This window comes from Euleptes europaea, chromosome 9 (assembly GCF_029931775.1).
Source record: "Euleptes europaea isolate rEulEur1 chromosome 9, rEulEur1.hap1, whole genome shotgun sequence".
Taxonomy (NCBI): domain Eukaryota; kingdom Metazoa; phylum Chordata; class Lepidosauria; order Squamata; family Sphaerodactylidae; genus Euleptes; species Euleptes europaea.
The window spans coordinates 66,001,913-66,015,655 of NC_079320.1; the positions used below are offsets into that span (position 1 = coordinate 66,001,913).

At 42.5% G+C, this 13,743-nt stretch overlaps 1 protein-coding gene across 7 annotated transcripts in view; it reads right to left on the reverse strand.

Annotated features, from left to right (window-relative positions):
• Positions 1–13,743, reverse strand: part of EXOC1 (exocyst complex component 1) — a 28,152-nt gene that overhangs the window by 12,395 nt on the left and 2,014 nt on the right. For 2 of the 7 annotated variants that reach the window (XM_056855442.1, XM_056855440.1), the window contains exons 4-11: positions 12,286–12,306; positions 7,629–7,816; positions 7,011–7,238; positions 6,220–6,352; positions 5,553–5,662; positions 4,596–4,649; positions 2,260–2,409; positions 1,478–1,583 (exon numbers count right to left, since the gene is read on the reverse strand). In XM_056855442.1, coding sequence (XP_056711420.1) covers positions 1,478–1,583; positions 2,260–2,409; positions 4,596–4,649; positions 5,553–5,662; positions 6,220–6,352; positions 7,011–7,238; positions 7,629–7,816; positions 12,286–12,306 — 990 coding nt within the window. The remainder of the gene's footprint in view (positions 1–1,477; positions 1,584–2,259; positions 2,410–4,595; positions 4,650–5,552; positions 5,663–6,219; positions 6,353–7,010; positions 7,239–7,628; positions 7,817–12,285; positions 12,307–13,743) is intronic. The other 5 variants (XM_056855443.1, XM_056855445.1, XM_056855446.1 and 2 more) reach the window with 3 other exon arrangements.

Consider the following 13,743-nt stretch of genomic DNA (forward strand, 5'->3'; position numbering starts at 1 on the left):
CCACTGGACTGTCAAGGACAGTATCATCTACTCTGACTGGCAGTGGCTCTCCAGAGTCTCAAGGTCTTTTCACCTCACCTACCACGTGATCCTTTCAACAGGAGTTGCCAGGGAGCTGAACCTGTGACCTTCTGCAGGTGAAGCAGCAGTTCTGCCCCTGAGCCATGGCTCCTCCCTAGGCAGAAGAGCCAAAAATCACTGGTTAATATTTATAAAAGATAACTTTGGCAAAGGTGGTCGCAGCACACAGTTGCCCTTTTGATACATTTACGTCCCATTAAAATGGTCAGGAAAGGAAACTTCCTTTCGTTTCCTGAAAACTGCAGCCAAGACTGAATTTGCCATACTCTTCTTAGGACAGAAACACCATCACCATTTGACTGTACTGCATTATCCAGCTCCCATTGCAATAAAATGTCATGACAGACCTTTGTACATTCTTATTCTTTGCACTCATGAAGATTTAGTGATGTTGTGTTTCACTAAGACCTCTGAATGTAGCTCAGTTGTGGATACTAGGGTTACCATTTTGGAAGACTCACAGAATCGTGTTTCTGGACAAACCCGATGGCTCAGAGGACAGAGCTGGATCTAAATATATCTATATATATTTGGCTGGCAGAGCTGGATTTATATATATTTTTGAAGTGGGGCAAAAGTACAACATAATGCCCCTGTATATTATATACATATTTTTCTTTATATAGAGAGAGATAGAGAGATAGGTCTATAAAATTATGAATGGTTTGGAGAGAGTGGACAGGGAGAGGTTTTTCTCCCTCTCCCATAATACTAGAACGCGAGGTCATCTGTTGAAGCTGGAGGGTGACAGATTCAAAACAGATAAAAGGAAGTATTTTTTTCACACAACACATAGTTAAATTGTGGAACTCCCTGCCCCAGGATGTGGTGATGGCTGCCAACTTGGAAGGCTTTAAGAGGGGAGTGGACATATTCATGGAGGAAAGGGGTATTCATGGCTATTAGTTAAAATGGATACTAGTCATGTTGCATGCCTATTCTCTCTAGTATCAGAGGAGCATGCCTATTATATTAGGTGCTGTGGAACACAGGCAGGATGGTGCTGCTGCAGTCGTTTTGTTTGGGGGCTTCCTAGAGGCACCTGGTTGGCCACTGTGTGAGCAGACTGCTGGACTTGATGGGCCTTGGTCTGATCCAGCAGGGCCTTTCTTATGTTCTTAATGACAGGTAAATAGAGTGCTAGTGGACACACAATACCTTTTCCCAACCCATGCAGAACCCCAGAACTGCTTTTAGACTTGGTAACAAGTACATCATGTAACCAACAAAGCAAGTGGCACACCTACATCCCCAATGGAATAATTTATTGGCAGAAACGTATGGGCACATTTTTGTTGTTGTTTTTGTTGCCCCTTAGAAAAGTGGGAATGTGTCTGATGATATTTGCCACTGCGACACAAAACTGAAAACACAAAAATGCTGGCTGGAAACTTACCAAACTTCTTTCCTTCCTTAGTCGCACCTGTCATTTTAATCTTGGCAACCTCAAAAAAATCCTTTATTTCCCTTTCATATAATCGTGATAAATAATCCATATAGTTCTTGAAGAAAAACAAATTACACCATTTCAGGTACGCTCAAATCATCACAGAGCATCACACAAAGAAAGCCCACAGCAATTACACACACACATGATGGAAGTCAACATGTATAGTTTCCCTGTCATTTAAGAGTTAGCAGCCCATGTGCTGGTGAGTAGCAGGCCTGTCTGATTTTTGCTAAGTAGCACTATAGGTTGAAGTCTACCACATTTTCTACTGGCAAAGAGAAAGGAGGGTCCTTCAGTGACAATCTAAAAGGCACAAGAAAAAGAAGAAGAGCTGGTTTTTATATGCCGACTTTCTCTACCACTTAAGGAAGAATCAAACAGGCTTAAAATCTCCTTTGCCTCCCCACAACAGACACCCTGTGAGGTAGATGGGGCTGAGAGAGCTCTAAGAGAGCTGTGACTAGCCCAAGGTCACCCAGCTGGCTTCATGTGGAGGAGTGGGGAATCAAATCCGGTTCTCCAGATTAGAGTCCACCGCTCCAAACCACCGCTCTTAACCACTACACCATGCTGGCCATATGAAATAAGGGCTGCATGACATAGCCACATGAAACAGGGGCTGCATGGAAGGGAACTGGGCAAGACACAGCAGAAAAATTGGTAGGAATCCAGCCTGTGTTCCTGGCCTCTCGTGCTTCGAGTGAAGCATTCCACTCTGAGCAACTCACCTTTGTCAGTCCTTCATACTTTCCATAATCTGTGTTCTTTAACCACTCCATGAGTTTAGCATAGCGCAGCAAGTCCCTGTGAAAGGGGTGATGATTTGGCAGTGTTAACTCCACAGAGTGCTGAGCCAGAGTAGAACTTTGATCGTGACCCTTGACAGAAGACAACAATAGAAGAAAACCGTTTGTGCAGACACACAGGTAAGCCTTGCAAACTTTAGAAGCTGCCACACTTTTATCAGTTACAAACAATGCTGTTTGCCATTTGTTAAGGTAAGCATTTCCAGCTGTTTCGTGTTTCTATCAGTACTCTGAAAGATAGAAAACTGTTAAGAATACAACGTTTAGAAAACGGATGTTTAAAGGACAAAATGCTGAGCTATATTATGCGTTAGGAATAATTTCTTGCAACCACAACGCATTCTCATCAGGAGTTGCTCTTCTGCTTGAAACTTCAAGATTGTTCTCCTTTACCTTGTGTTTCAGGGATAACATATTGAAACACAGTGAATATATATCTATGCCTCAGCTGATCACATGTAATCAGTTTCCATAGTCACTTGTGAGAAAAAACAAATGAAACATTTTCTTCTCTTTTTGTGTGGGTGTGTATTTTTCACTGAGCCACGTTTTCCAGAAAGCTTTGGTTTTAAATAGGACGAAATTTGATAAACACTTTTAAAATGCAACTCTGGATAAGACATTCAACACAAACGCAGGGCTAGTTAATCGATGTTACAAGCAGAGGACCCACAAGGTCTCATAGGAGGCATCTTATTTCCCCCGTCTTCTCCCTCCCTTACTATCTCCCTCTTTAGAACCCCTCCAGCACCTCCCACAGACCCTTCCCTTTCAGTGCTTCATTCTCTCCTTCCTACCCATCAACCAACCTACCTTTACATTCCTTCCCAGTATTAAGTTTTCCCTCCTTCCCTGCCCAGAGAGTCTCTCCTCTTCTCTTCCACCCAACTATCTTTTTTTCTATTTTCCCTTTTTGTTTCTCTTCCTCTCCTCTTTCCCTGCTTCCTTCCCTCCTTACTTTTTTCAGTCTATTCTCCAGTACCTTTCACTTGACATAAACCAAGGATCAGCAATACTGTTAATGGTTGGCCAGCCACACACCCCAAATGGGTACCAGGGTCTCAAAACACAGCCTCCCACGATCTCAGTGGGGCAATCATCTGTCAGAGTTACAGACACTGCTTATATTATTTTAGAGGGTTTCTTTTAAAAAAACTTTTTTTAAAATTCAGATTTTTCTACATTCTCATCATGAGGAAGCTCCCCTCAGTTTTGTAGGAAAATCCCACCCCCCAATCTGTCCCTGGCTCTGTTGTGTGATTTTTTTGGTCCACACTCTAGGGCATGATTCAGAATTAGGATATAACAATTTAAATCAGTGGCACTCTTAAAAACGATTTAAGTCTGCAGCTCACAGAAACTATTTAAGTCTGCAGCTCACAGAAAGCCACATTCACACAGCGCATTCCTGAGCCTCCAGGGCAAAAGCCCTTAGTAGGCCAGGAAGGCACCGCGACGGCGTCCCCCCTCCCCCCACAGCATCTGGGCAACTTATGTCGGTGTTAGTGGCCCGAGTGTTGGCATGAAGGCCCGGACACCAGTCATTGGTCGCTGCCATGGCAGCGCCACCCCGGGACGCCAACGGGGCCTTCCACCGGCATCCCACTGGTGTAAAAGGCCATGCTGGCGTCCCGGGAGGTGTCCCAGGAGGCATTCCTGGGGTGGGCTGGGGGAAGGAGCTGCCGTTAGGCAGCCTCCTGTCCCCTTTTGCCCCGTGAGCACCGGCGCAGAGAAGAGCGAAGCTGTGCCTGCTTTTTAGCAGGCGTAGCCTAGCTTTTCTCTATGGGGCAAAAAGGCCCCGTTTTACAAAAAAAAGCTGCTAAAAGGCTTCTTTTTTCCACGGCATGCCAGGAATGGCTTTAGGAGGCGCTGCCTCCCCGCCTTTCCCCCACGCTGTTAATTACCATCAACCATGACAGCCATATTTACTTCCATCCCACCTTGATTCAGATTTAATGCAATCACATGCAAACAATTCACTTATCACCAACTGCAAACTCTTGGCACTTCCACATTGCTCTGCTATTTCCTTGTCTGCACTGTGCATCTCTTACAAAGCATATTAATCACAAAAGCGGGGAGCTTTAGACCTTGAGGGAGCAACTTGGGAGGATTTGATCCCTCAGTTCATAAGCTGTAGTTTCTATTTGGCTGGGGCAACAATGCAGGATAGTTAGGTTTAGCAAGCTTTAAAAACAAAAAAGTAAGTACAGGTTCAGTATCATAAAAGCTGCTCAGTTCAAACTCTCTGTACTCACGGGAACTGAAAGATAGTAGGGCCTGTTATAGAGCTGGAGAAGGGTCTCAGTAAACTATTTGGAGATAAAATACAGGGATAAACACTGCATTGAGTAGAGGTTGCCTGAACAAAACAAGACTCCCAGAGGTTACACTGTAAATGCACCACATAAACTGTGAATGCAACACATCAATGACAGCACTGAAAGCCAGTGCAAATCTATTCACATGCAAGGACCATAAAGGGGAAACACACACACACACACACACACACACACACAAGGATACATATAAAATAGAAGGAAGATGAAGGATACCCACCATATTGCACATTCGCATCCTCTTTGTTTGGCATCTAAGTAAAGTGGAACGTGCAAAGCTAGCCAAGCTGCTTCCATTAAAGCAGAGGGCCGGCTTTGTTTTGGGGGGTGGGCTGTGGTATCACACTATGGCTTCCACCTGCATGGACCACCCTTACACCATAGTCACTGCCATCAGTAGCGTGAAGAGGGGATGACTGCAGGGTACGGCCGTTGCTTGGGGCCCCAAAGGCACATCCCTCTCTTTCTTCAAACCTGCCAACTGATTCAATTTGAATAGTGCAATCCTGGATGCAGTTACACCCTTGTAAGCCCACTGGCTTCAATGAACTTAGAAGGTTGCAACAGTGCTTAGGACTGCAATGAAAATCACAGTTTGAAGTGCACTTAAATTAAATTCCTCTTTTTAACCAGAACGCTGAGGGTCTTTGTGCATAGTCGGAGTCCCAGTACTGAAATGTAAGCACTTGACTATTTCACCCCCAGTTAAAAAGTGTGGCTACTGGCCAATTAATATAATAGCATTTTCTTGGTCACCCTTCACTAACTGAGGTGATGGACCACTGCCTGTAAATGTGGAAACCTGTCAAGTGGCATAAGAAAAGCTATAACAAAAATATTAGGTGCTTGAAAGCCATGAAAACCGAAGAACGATACCTGCTGAACGAATACATTGTTCAGATGGCTGGCCAGTCGCCGTGCAAACTGCTCCCGCAGGTCGCTGAACCGCTGCTGCTGTTGCTGGACCGCGTGGAGCATGTCATGCCCTCGAATCAGAAGAGTGAAACAAATTAGAATCATCGAGTTGGAAGGGACCACTGGGGTCATAAGAACATAAGAAAGGCCATGTTGGATCAGACCAAGGTCCATCATATCCAGCAGTCTGTTCACACAGTGGCCAACCAGGTGCCTCTAAGAAGCCCACAAATAAGACAACTGCAGCAGCATTCTCCTTCCTGTGTTCCACAGCACCTAATATAATAGACATGCTCCTCTGATACTGGAGAGATACTGGGTCATCTAGTCCAACCCCCTGCACAATGCAGGAAATTCACAACTGCCTCCCCCACACGCACCCCAGTGACCTCTACTCCATGCCCAGAAGATGCCCCCCTCAAAAAAAACCTCCAGGATCTCTGGCCAATCTGGCCTGGAGGTAAATTGCTTCCTGACCCTAAAGTGGCGATCAGCACTACCCTGGGCATGCAAGAAAATTACTAGAATCCGTGAAAAGAAAAAGAACTAAAAAGGAACCAGAACGCTCTGAGCACTAAAGAAGTCAAAAGCCACTTCCCCCTTATGTGTTTGTAGAAGATAATCTTACCTGGCTGAAGAGCTACATTCATACACTGCAAGAGAGCATCTGCCGCGTTAGTGCAGGCCTCAATGCCCCGAGACGAGGAGAGATCTCCTTCCTGGAGGGCCTTGATATGACCTTTTGCCAAATCCATATGATTCTGGAAAAACAAAATATCAACTTTTAAAAACTCCCTTTATGTTCAAGGCTCTGGAGAAAAAAAGAGTAATTTTTTTAGACGAATTTAGAAGAGGGACATTTTAATCCATGATTCTGGAAACAGATTTTCATGTTAGCATTTTATGTGAATAAATGAGTAGAATGCTGCACCTCCTAGATGAAGAGCAGGGAACAAGAACTAGGCTGTAATCAGACGTCACAAACAGGTTTATTTGTAATGAGAATGAACCTGGCTGGCTCTCAGGTTTGCCTGCTCCTTCCTTCCCTCATGCTTGGAGCCAAAACCAAAGACTTCCTGGTTTAGGAAATCTTCTATCTAACCATGGGAAACCCCATTCCGAAAGCAGATCTCAAGTGTGGAGTAGTGGTTAAGAGCGGAGGACTCTAATCTGGTGAACCGGGTTGGTTTGCCCACTCCTACACATGAAATCTGCTGGGCGACCTTGGGCAAGTCACAGTTCTCTCCGAACTCTCAGCCCCACCTACCTCACAAGGTGTTTGTTGTGCCTGTGAGAGCTTTATACTCCACTTCTAATGTACTTTTAATGGGTCTTTACTTTATAACTATTTTATTACTCTTTAAAGTGTTTGGATGGGGTGAGTTACAGATGTGAATGAACAAATCTCTTAATACTTACAACGAGAAACTCTATCTCTGACAGCAGCTTCACGTTGTTGGTGTTGCTAAGATGAATGAGATGGTTGCTTTCGGATATCTGGTCCATTTGTTCCTTCACGCTCTGCAACATCTCCTCATAACTGCTCAGCTTCACTTCAATTTGGTCCACTTCTTTCAGCGCCTCATCCAGCAGTTTCATTAGGATGTTCACCTGCTTCTCAGACGCCATAATTGATTGAATGTTTGCCTACAAAGCAAAGAGCAGACACTGCATTTTTTTAAAAGATCCCTTTCCAACCTTTATTCATGATTTCCTGGGAAATCTGTTTGATGATGGGGAGTAACAGTAAAATATGACACCATCTTGGAATACAGCTAAATCATTTTTTTAAATGGAAAACAATGCTTCCATATGATCATTATACTTGCCCCTTGTGAACTGGTGACAGTGCCAAATTTCAGAACTGAAGGTGTTTCAGAAACAAGCTGCCTCAGTTCAGAATTCCCAAGCTATTATGGGATGAGTCCCAAAGTTCCTGCCCTGAGAACAAACTCAACCACACACTACTTAAGAGAACTTTTCAGAACCTCCTGAGGTCTAAAGCAAATTTATTCCTATTTAGAAAAAGTTCCTTACCCCATCTAGCACTTGAAGCTCCCTGGACAGCTTATCTGCAAAGGCTTCAGCGTTAGAAATGGCATATTCACAGCCTTCCATCATTATTTCAATGTCCTGCTCCTCTCTCGCATTTAACTCTTGATATTCATCCACCACCTCTTCATCTCCCCCAGCCACATTCTGATTCTCTCCACTTGGAACAGATTCTTGAGGGAGGAAAAAAGAAGCAATAAAAAAAACATGGATATGATGCTACCAACTTGATCACAGACCGACTGCTAAGTCAACAGCATCAAAATAAACATGAATGTGTTGTAAGCCTCATCAGACATCAGACATCCTGTATTGTTCTATTTTGAACAACGCAGGCCCCTAATTCTGAACTGAAAGAGTGGTAATTTATTTAAGATGCTGAACAGTCAAGGCCATAATTACAAAACTACGCCTGGAATGTCACACCAGTGGCCACTGGGTTGGCTCTTACGGATCTATCATGATAACGGAAGCACTTTCTCCTAGCAAAAGGAGCATTCTACCAATGCATGAGGCTCTTCCACAACAGATGTGTTTCCAGCACTTGCAGAAAGCTCCTTATGCCATTAGCAGTACAGATTTGTAGGATCCAACCCACAACATTTGGGGATCCCAAGTTTGCATAACAGGCAGCCAGCAACTTTACCCTTGCTGTGGAAGGGCCTTCCTGTAAGGCTCTTTTCCAGCATCTAAAAATTAGGAGGAAGGAATGGAGAAATAGAGTTCTTGAAAGACATTTTTGTTTTCTGGGCACTTTACTGAAAGATTTGCCTTCCCTTCTCATTCTGTCCTTATAGCAACATCATAACCGAGCTTTAAAAGGGGGGTTAGGGTTGAATTTTATCAGAATACTATATGCAAAGAGTTAGCACTTCTAACATATTACTAGCATATTAAAATAATGATAAATTTAACTTCGTCTGATGGGTAATACCAAGATTATCAACTAATTGGTCCGATTTATTAAAGGAATAGTTCTATTAGAGTCTTTACCATCAAACTGAAGCTAACAAAAATCCTTCATATTTTAGAAAGTATTCCTTCAGTCTTTACTGGTCCTTTTAAAATCTGTTTGAATGCAGATTGTTCCTGAATATCCCTCATATCATGCATAAATTTATCAATAATATGCAAAAATGGAAGGTCTCTAACTTGGCCCATGTTACAATATATTCTTCCAAGCCAAAGGCAGATATCGGAGCAATCAATCTTTCTAGATTAAATCAATAACCTTAAGGCAGGAAATAGGATATATGGTAACGTTTAACAATACTTGGTGGTGTTTTTTACAAACCCCTTCCAAATACCATTTCTTTTTTCCTCCAAATAACATGTTCCCTGTTGTCACAAACTACACTCAGTCAACAGGCTATGATTAATGTTACAAGTATAAAGCCAAGATGTTTAATCTCTAATGGCAGTTCTCTTAATTGGGATTTTTTAAAACTCAAATTAACATAAACAATATAGCAATCTACTGGATTTAATTTCAAAATTAGTTACTATCCTACATTGTAATCATATGCAGAATTATCCCGTTCAAAACCTGTTAATGGTTTAGTTAGACTGGAGTTACTCAGCATAGGACTGTACTGCGTTTTCTCTCCCCCCTCCAACACTCAAGAGTGCGGGCCTCCCAGTTCTCAAAGGGACTGAAGTTTCCTTTCCTTTATCCCTTAGAAGCTCCTTGATCCATTGATCTTGAGCAGCATAATTTTAAATTTAATGTTTGAGGGATATAAGGACTGAACGAAATCTTGCCACTGACAATGTAGCCTTGGGATCCCTGTCACTTAATAAAAAAGGCATTATGTCAGACACAGAGGCATTAGATTTATATATTAAAAGGCGAGAGATATAATGTGATCTAAGTTCCTCATAAGGAGCCCCGTGGTGCAGAGTGGTAAGCTGAAGTACTGCAGTCCAAGCCCTGCTCACGACCTGAGTTCGATCCCGACGGGAGTCAGTTTCAAGTAGCCGGCTCAAGGTTGACTCAGCCTTCCATCCTTCCGAGGTTGGTAAAATGAGTACCCAGCTTGCTGGGGGTAAAGGGAAGATGACTGGGGAAGGCACTGGCAAACCACCCTGTAAACAAAGTCTGCCTAGTAAACATCGGGATGTGATGTCACCCCATGGGTCAGTTCCTCATAAAAGTGGCATTCCAAAAGGGCATGAGCTAATGAATCAATAGAGCCAGAAGAGCAAGAACAGGCCCTTTCCGGGTATGGTAGGACTGACGTTTCACCACCTGCAGGTGGGTGGTCTACCCAGTAGCACCCAGCAGAACAGTTTTGCCTGTTCCACCACAATCTCTACTGCCTCTCCAGCAACATGATTTTAACAGTTACACAAGTTATGGTCCTGCTCTAGGAACAAACAGTGAGAATCTCTGCCAACTCTGAGTTCACAAGAGTGTGATTTTTGTATTATGTAAAACTAAAGAACAGTTCAAGGGGTGGAAGCAGTTGAGGAATGGTTTCTTTCAAGAAACGTCCTTCAGCGCTACAAAAAAACATATCAGGAAGAGCTCCCAAACAATTTCCACAACAAATCTTTATCATGATGTTTTAAAAGAAACATGTTGAGAATGATCTGATACAACAAATACAGTGTCGCATTTGGCACACTCCAAAATGTGAATTTCTCAGTAACATTAAGATTGGCAGAAATTTCAGATGTACATTTTTAGTTCTAAGAGTGGCTTACTTGGAATTTTTAGAACCTTCTAAAAATCGCCTCCATGTTTTTGCCTACTAAAGGAGGTGGTGCTAAGCCTTCCTTAGCATTACAGTACAAACCGCATGTGGCTTACTAACAACTGTAGCTGCAAACCTGGATATGAAAAATGATATAGCAGTACTTTACAGAAGAAAAACCTGAACTACCATTGCTAGTTCTGGTTCTGCTATCTCTTTGTGCTTGATCCTGCTAGTATTTTTAAACTAGCAACCGCTGACACGCATCACAGACTGAAATCGTTTATATGTGGGAGGCAGCTGCTAAAAACGTCCCCACCCCCAGCATTCCCATCAACCACAAGAGCAACATGATAACCGAAGAAAGCAAAACATCCGGGAGGCATCCTGACACAATCTATGTACACATTGCACATGTTTGTGTGTGTGTAAAGTGCCGTCAAGTCGCAGCCGACTTATAGAGACCCCTTTTGGGGTTTTCATGGCAAGAGACTAACAGAGGTGGTTTGCCAGTGCCTTCCTCTGCACAGCAACCCTGGTATTCCTTGGTGGTCCCCCATCCAAATAATAACCAGGGCTGACCCTGCTTAGCTTCTGAGATCTGACGAGATCAGGTTAGCCTGGGCCATCCAGGTCAGGGCGCACATGTTTAGAACGGTCCATAAATTACCTTCTCAATTCCCACTCCATCATTGCAAGTATGATCCAGACAACCTTTCTCCTACAGAACTGTTTAATCCACAGTTCTCCAGAGATCTTGTCATTTCAATAGGTAAACAAACAGCTCTACAGCTATGTGTGTGTGTAAAGTGCCGTCAAGTCACAGCCGACTTACGGTGACCCCTTGTGGGGTTTTCAAGGCAAGAGACTAACAGAGGTGGTTTGCCAGTGCCTTCCTCTGCATAGCAACCCTGGACTTCCTTGGTGGTCCCCCATCCAAATACTAACCAGGGCTGACCCTGCTTAGCTTCTGAGATCTGACGAGGTCAGGCTAGCCTGGGCCATCCAGGTCAGGGCTCTACAGCTATACCATGTGTCAATTAAAAAACCTCACTAAGGAGGTAAGCCTCTGATTTGGGCTGCACTACTCCACTGCAGGTTTGTCCTGTTTTATTTCTATTCTATTCTTTTAAGTTTCAGTGATTGAGGATCATGGCATCAGCTTTTCTTAATATCAGAAGTACTTTGCCTTCTCTCCCCTGGAACAGAGTTAGCCCAATCAATGGCAAATAGTCCCAATGAAGAAAAATAACACAATAGTTGACATTTTGTCAACATGTTTAAGCTAACCTAAAATGAAATCCTAAGACTTGGAACTATTAAGCTTAAGACAAGCTAAAAGCACAATCAGGTAAGTACAGATTTTAATGACTATCTAGATAATAACAGTAAACACCATGTATCGTTTCCCCCTTAATAACTTAGTTAAGAAAAGCTAAAAGTAATTGACACTAATTATTTTGGACTAATATTTAATGCATAACAAATCTTTCAGAATCAAGATATTTTAAAAGAAACATGTTGAAAATGATCTGATTGAAGTTTCAAATACAACGTTGCATTTGGCAGTTCCAAAATGTGAATTTCTCAGTAACACTAAGATTGCCAGAAATTTCAGATGTACATTTTTAGTTCTATGAATAGTTTACTTGTAATAATAAGGGCTGTACTTTATGGGGCAGATTTTGAAAATTCAGACTGGCCCATAACAATATTAGATGCATGTTTTATACATAGGCACAGTGACTCCCAATTTAACAGCTTAACTTTTCCTTACAGTATGAAGATCTCTGAAAAACTACTGATTTCAAAACTGTTTAAATAATATTCTCTATATACTCCTAACTTTCCTACCTAGAAGAACAGACAATTTTTAACAGAAGAAAAAGCAACTGAGTTGGTCATATAGAAGAGGAGAAAAAAGGAAGGAAAAAGGTGTTACGCACCTTCTGCAACTTTAGGAAGTTCTGGAGAGTTAAAAGGTATAAAAGAAGCAGAAGAAAGGAAGCAAAGAATATTAGCTAAGCAGAGAATAAACACATTTTTTTTAAATGGCAACAAGTTTTGAGAGTTACAGTCTCAAGGGTTTGAAAAGTTGAGAATTTTTACAATTACCAAAAAAAACCATATCATATCTTGACATGCACAATGCTTGGGAGACTGCAGGAAGTGAATGTAGTCAATTACCATGTTATAGACATGCCAGCATGCAAGTTTATAATTACTATTACAAACCACCTGTAAGACCTCTCAATACTCTGAATATGTATCCAGTGGTTATTCTGACCGTTAACCTCTGACTGCCCTTTATTTACTCCGCTCAAATTTAACATTAAGCGTTATGCAGGCTCTTTCTCTGCAAAGGAGTCACACCACTTACTAGGACTGCTGAACGTCCTTCATGGTTCTTATAAAACACTGCAGCACTCTCAAGAATCACTGATTTCAATGGTGCTTCCAATGAAGCAAATGCATGAATCATTCATTCATTTCACATGCATAAGCAGGGCTTCCCCTCCGTGCCGGCTAAGGAGCGATGTTCCTAGAGAAATCTATCCACCTCAAGCCCTAGCAGGAGTGATGCTAATAACATTTACATTTATTGTTACAGCCATTGGCCAGCACAGATGCTAATAACTGCTTCACAAACCTGCTGCCTGTTTCTCGTGTTTGAGGCATCAAGAACACAACCGTTCTCTCAACCGTTTCAATTATCAGGTTGCTTAGGGGCTCAATTTAAAGGCACCAATTAGTACCTTTACAAGCTCTAAATGCTTGTACATTCTAAGAACACTTCTCCCTATATTAAACACCCTGCTTCCAAACATGTTAAGACTCTTCGCTGTTTGAGTTCCATCTGTGCTAGTGTGTGATCGGCGGCTGTGCAGGGCAGGCATGTTTCCATTTTGGAGGATGAAACTGCAGAATTCCCCCCACTCCCAGAGACATTGCTCACTGCTTACTCCTTTTCCTTTTCAGGAGGCACGAGGAACCATTTTGCCAAGTCTTTTTATGAGCCGTTCTGGCAACTTTGATAGACTGTCGTATTGGCTGATGAATTTATGATATGATTTGAATGATTCATCAGACTTTTTATAAGAGCCAGTGTGAAATGATGGACAGAGTGTTTGACTTGGGCCAAGGAATCCTGTCTTGAAATCTCTACACTTAGCCATGCTCACTGGATGACCAGCCAATGTCTTTCAGACTAACCTATCACACTCAGTTGTTGAAAGGATAAAGTGGCAAAGTTATTATTACTGCTGCTATTCCTACGGCACTGCCTCAAACCCCTTGGAAGGCAGGCAGGCACAAATGTAATGAAAATTGCTGCAACCCATCTGAAGCTTCTGCTTTAAGATTAATAAATAAAATAGGAGCAGGCAACAGCTCTAGAACACAAC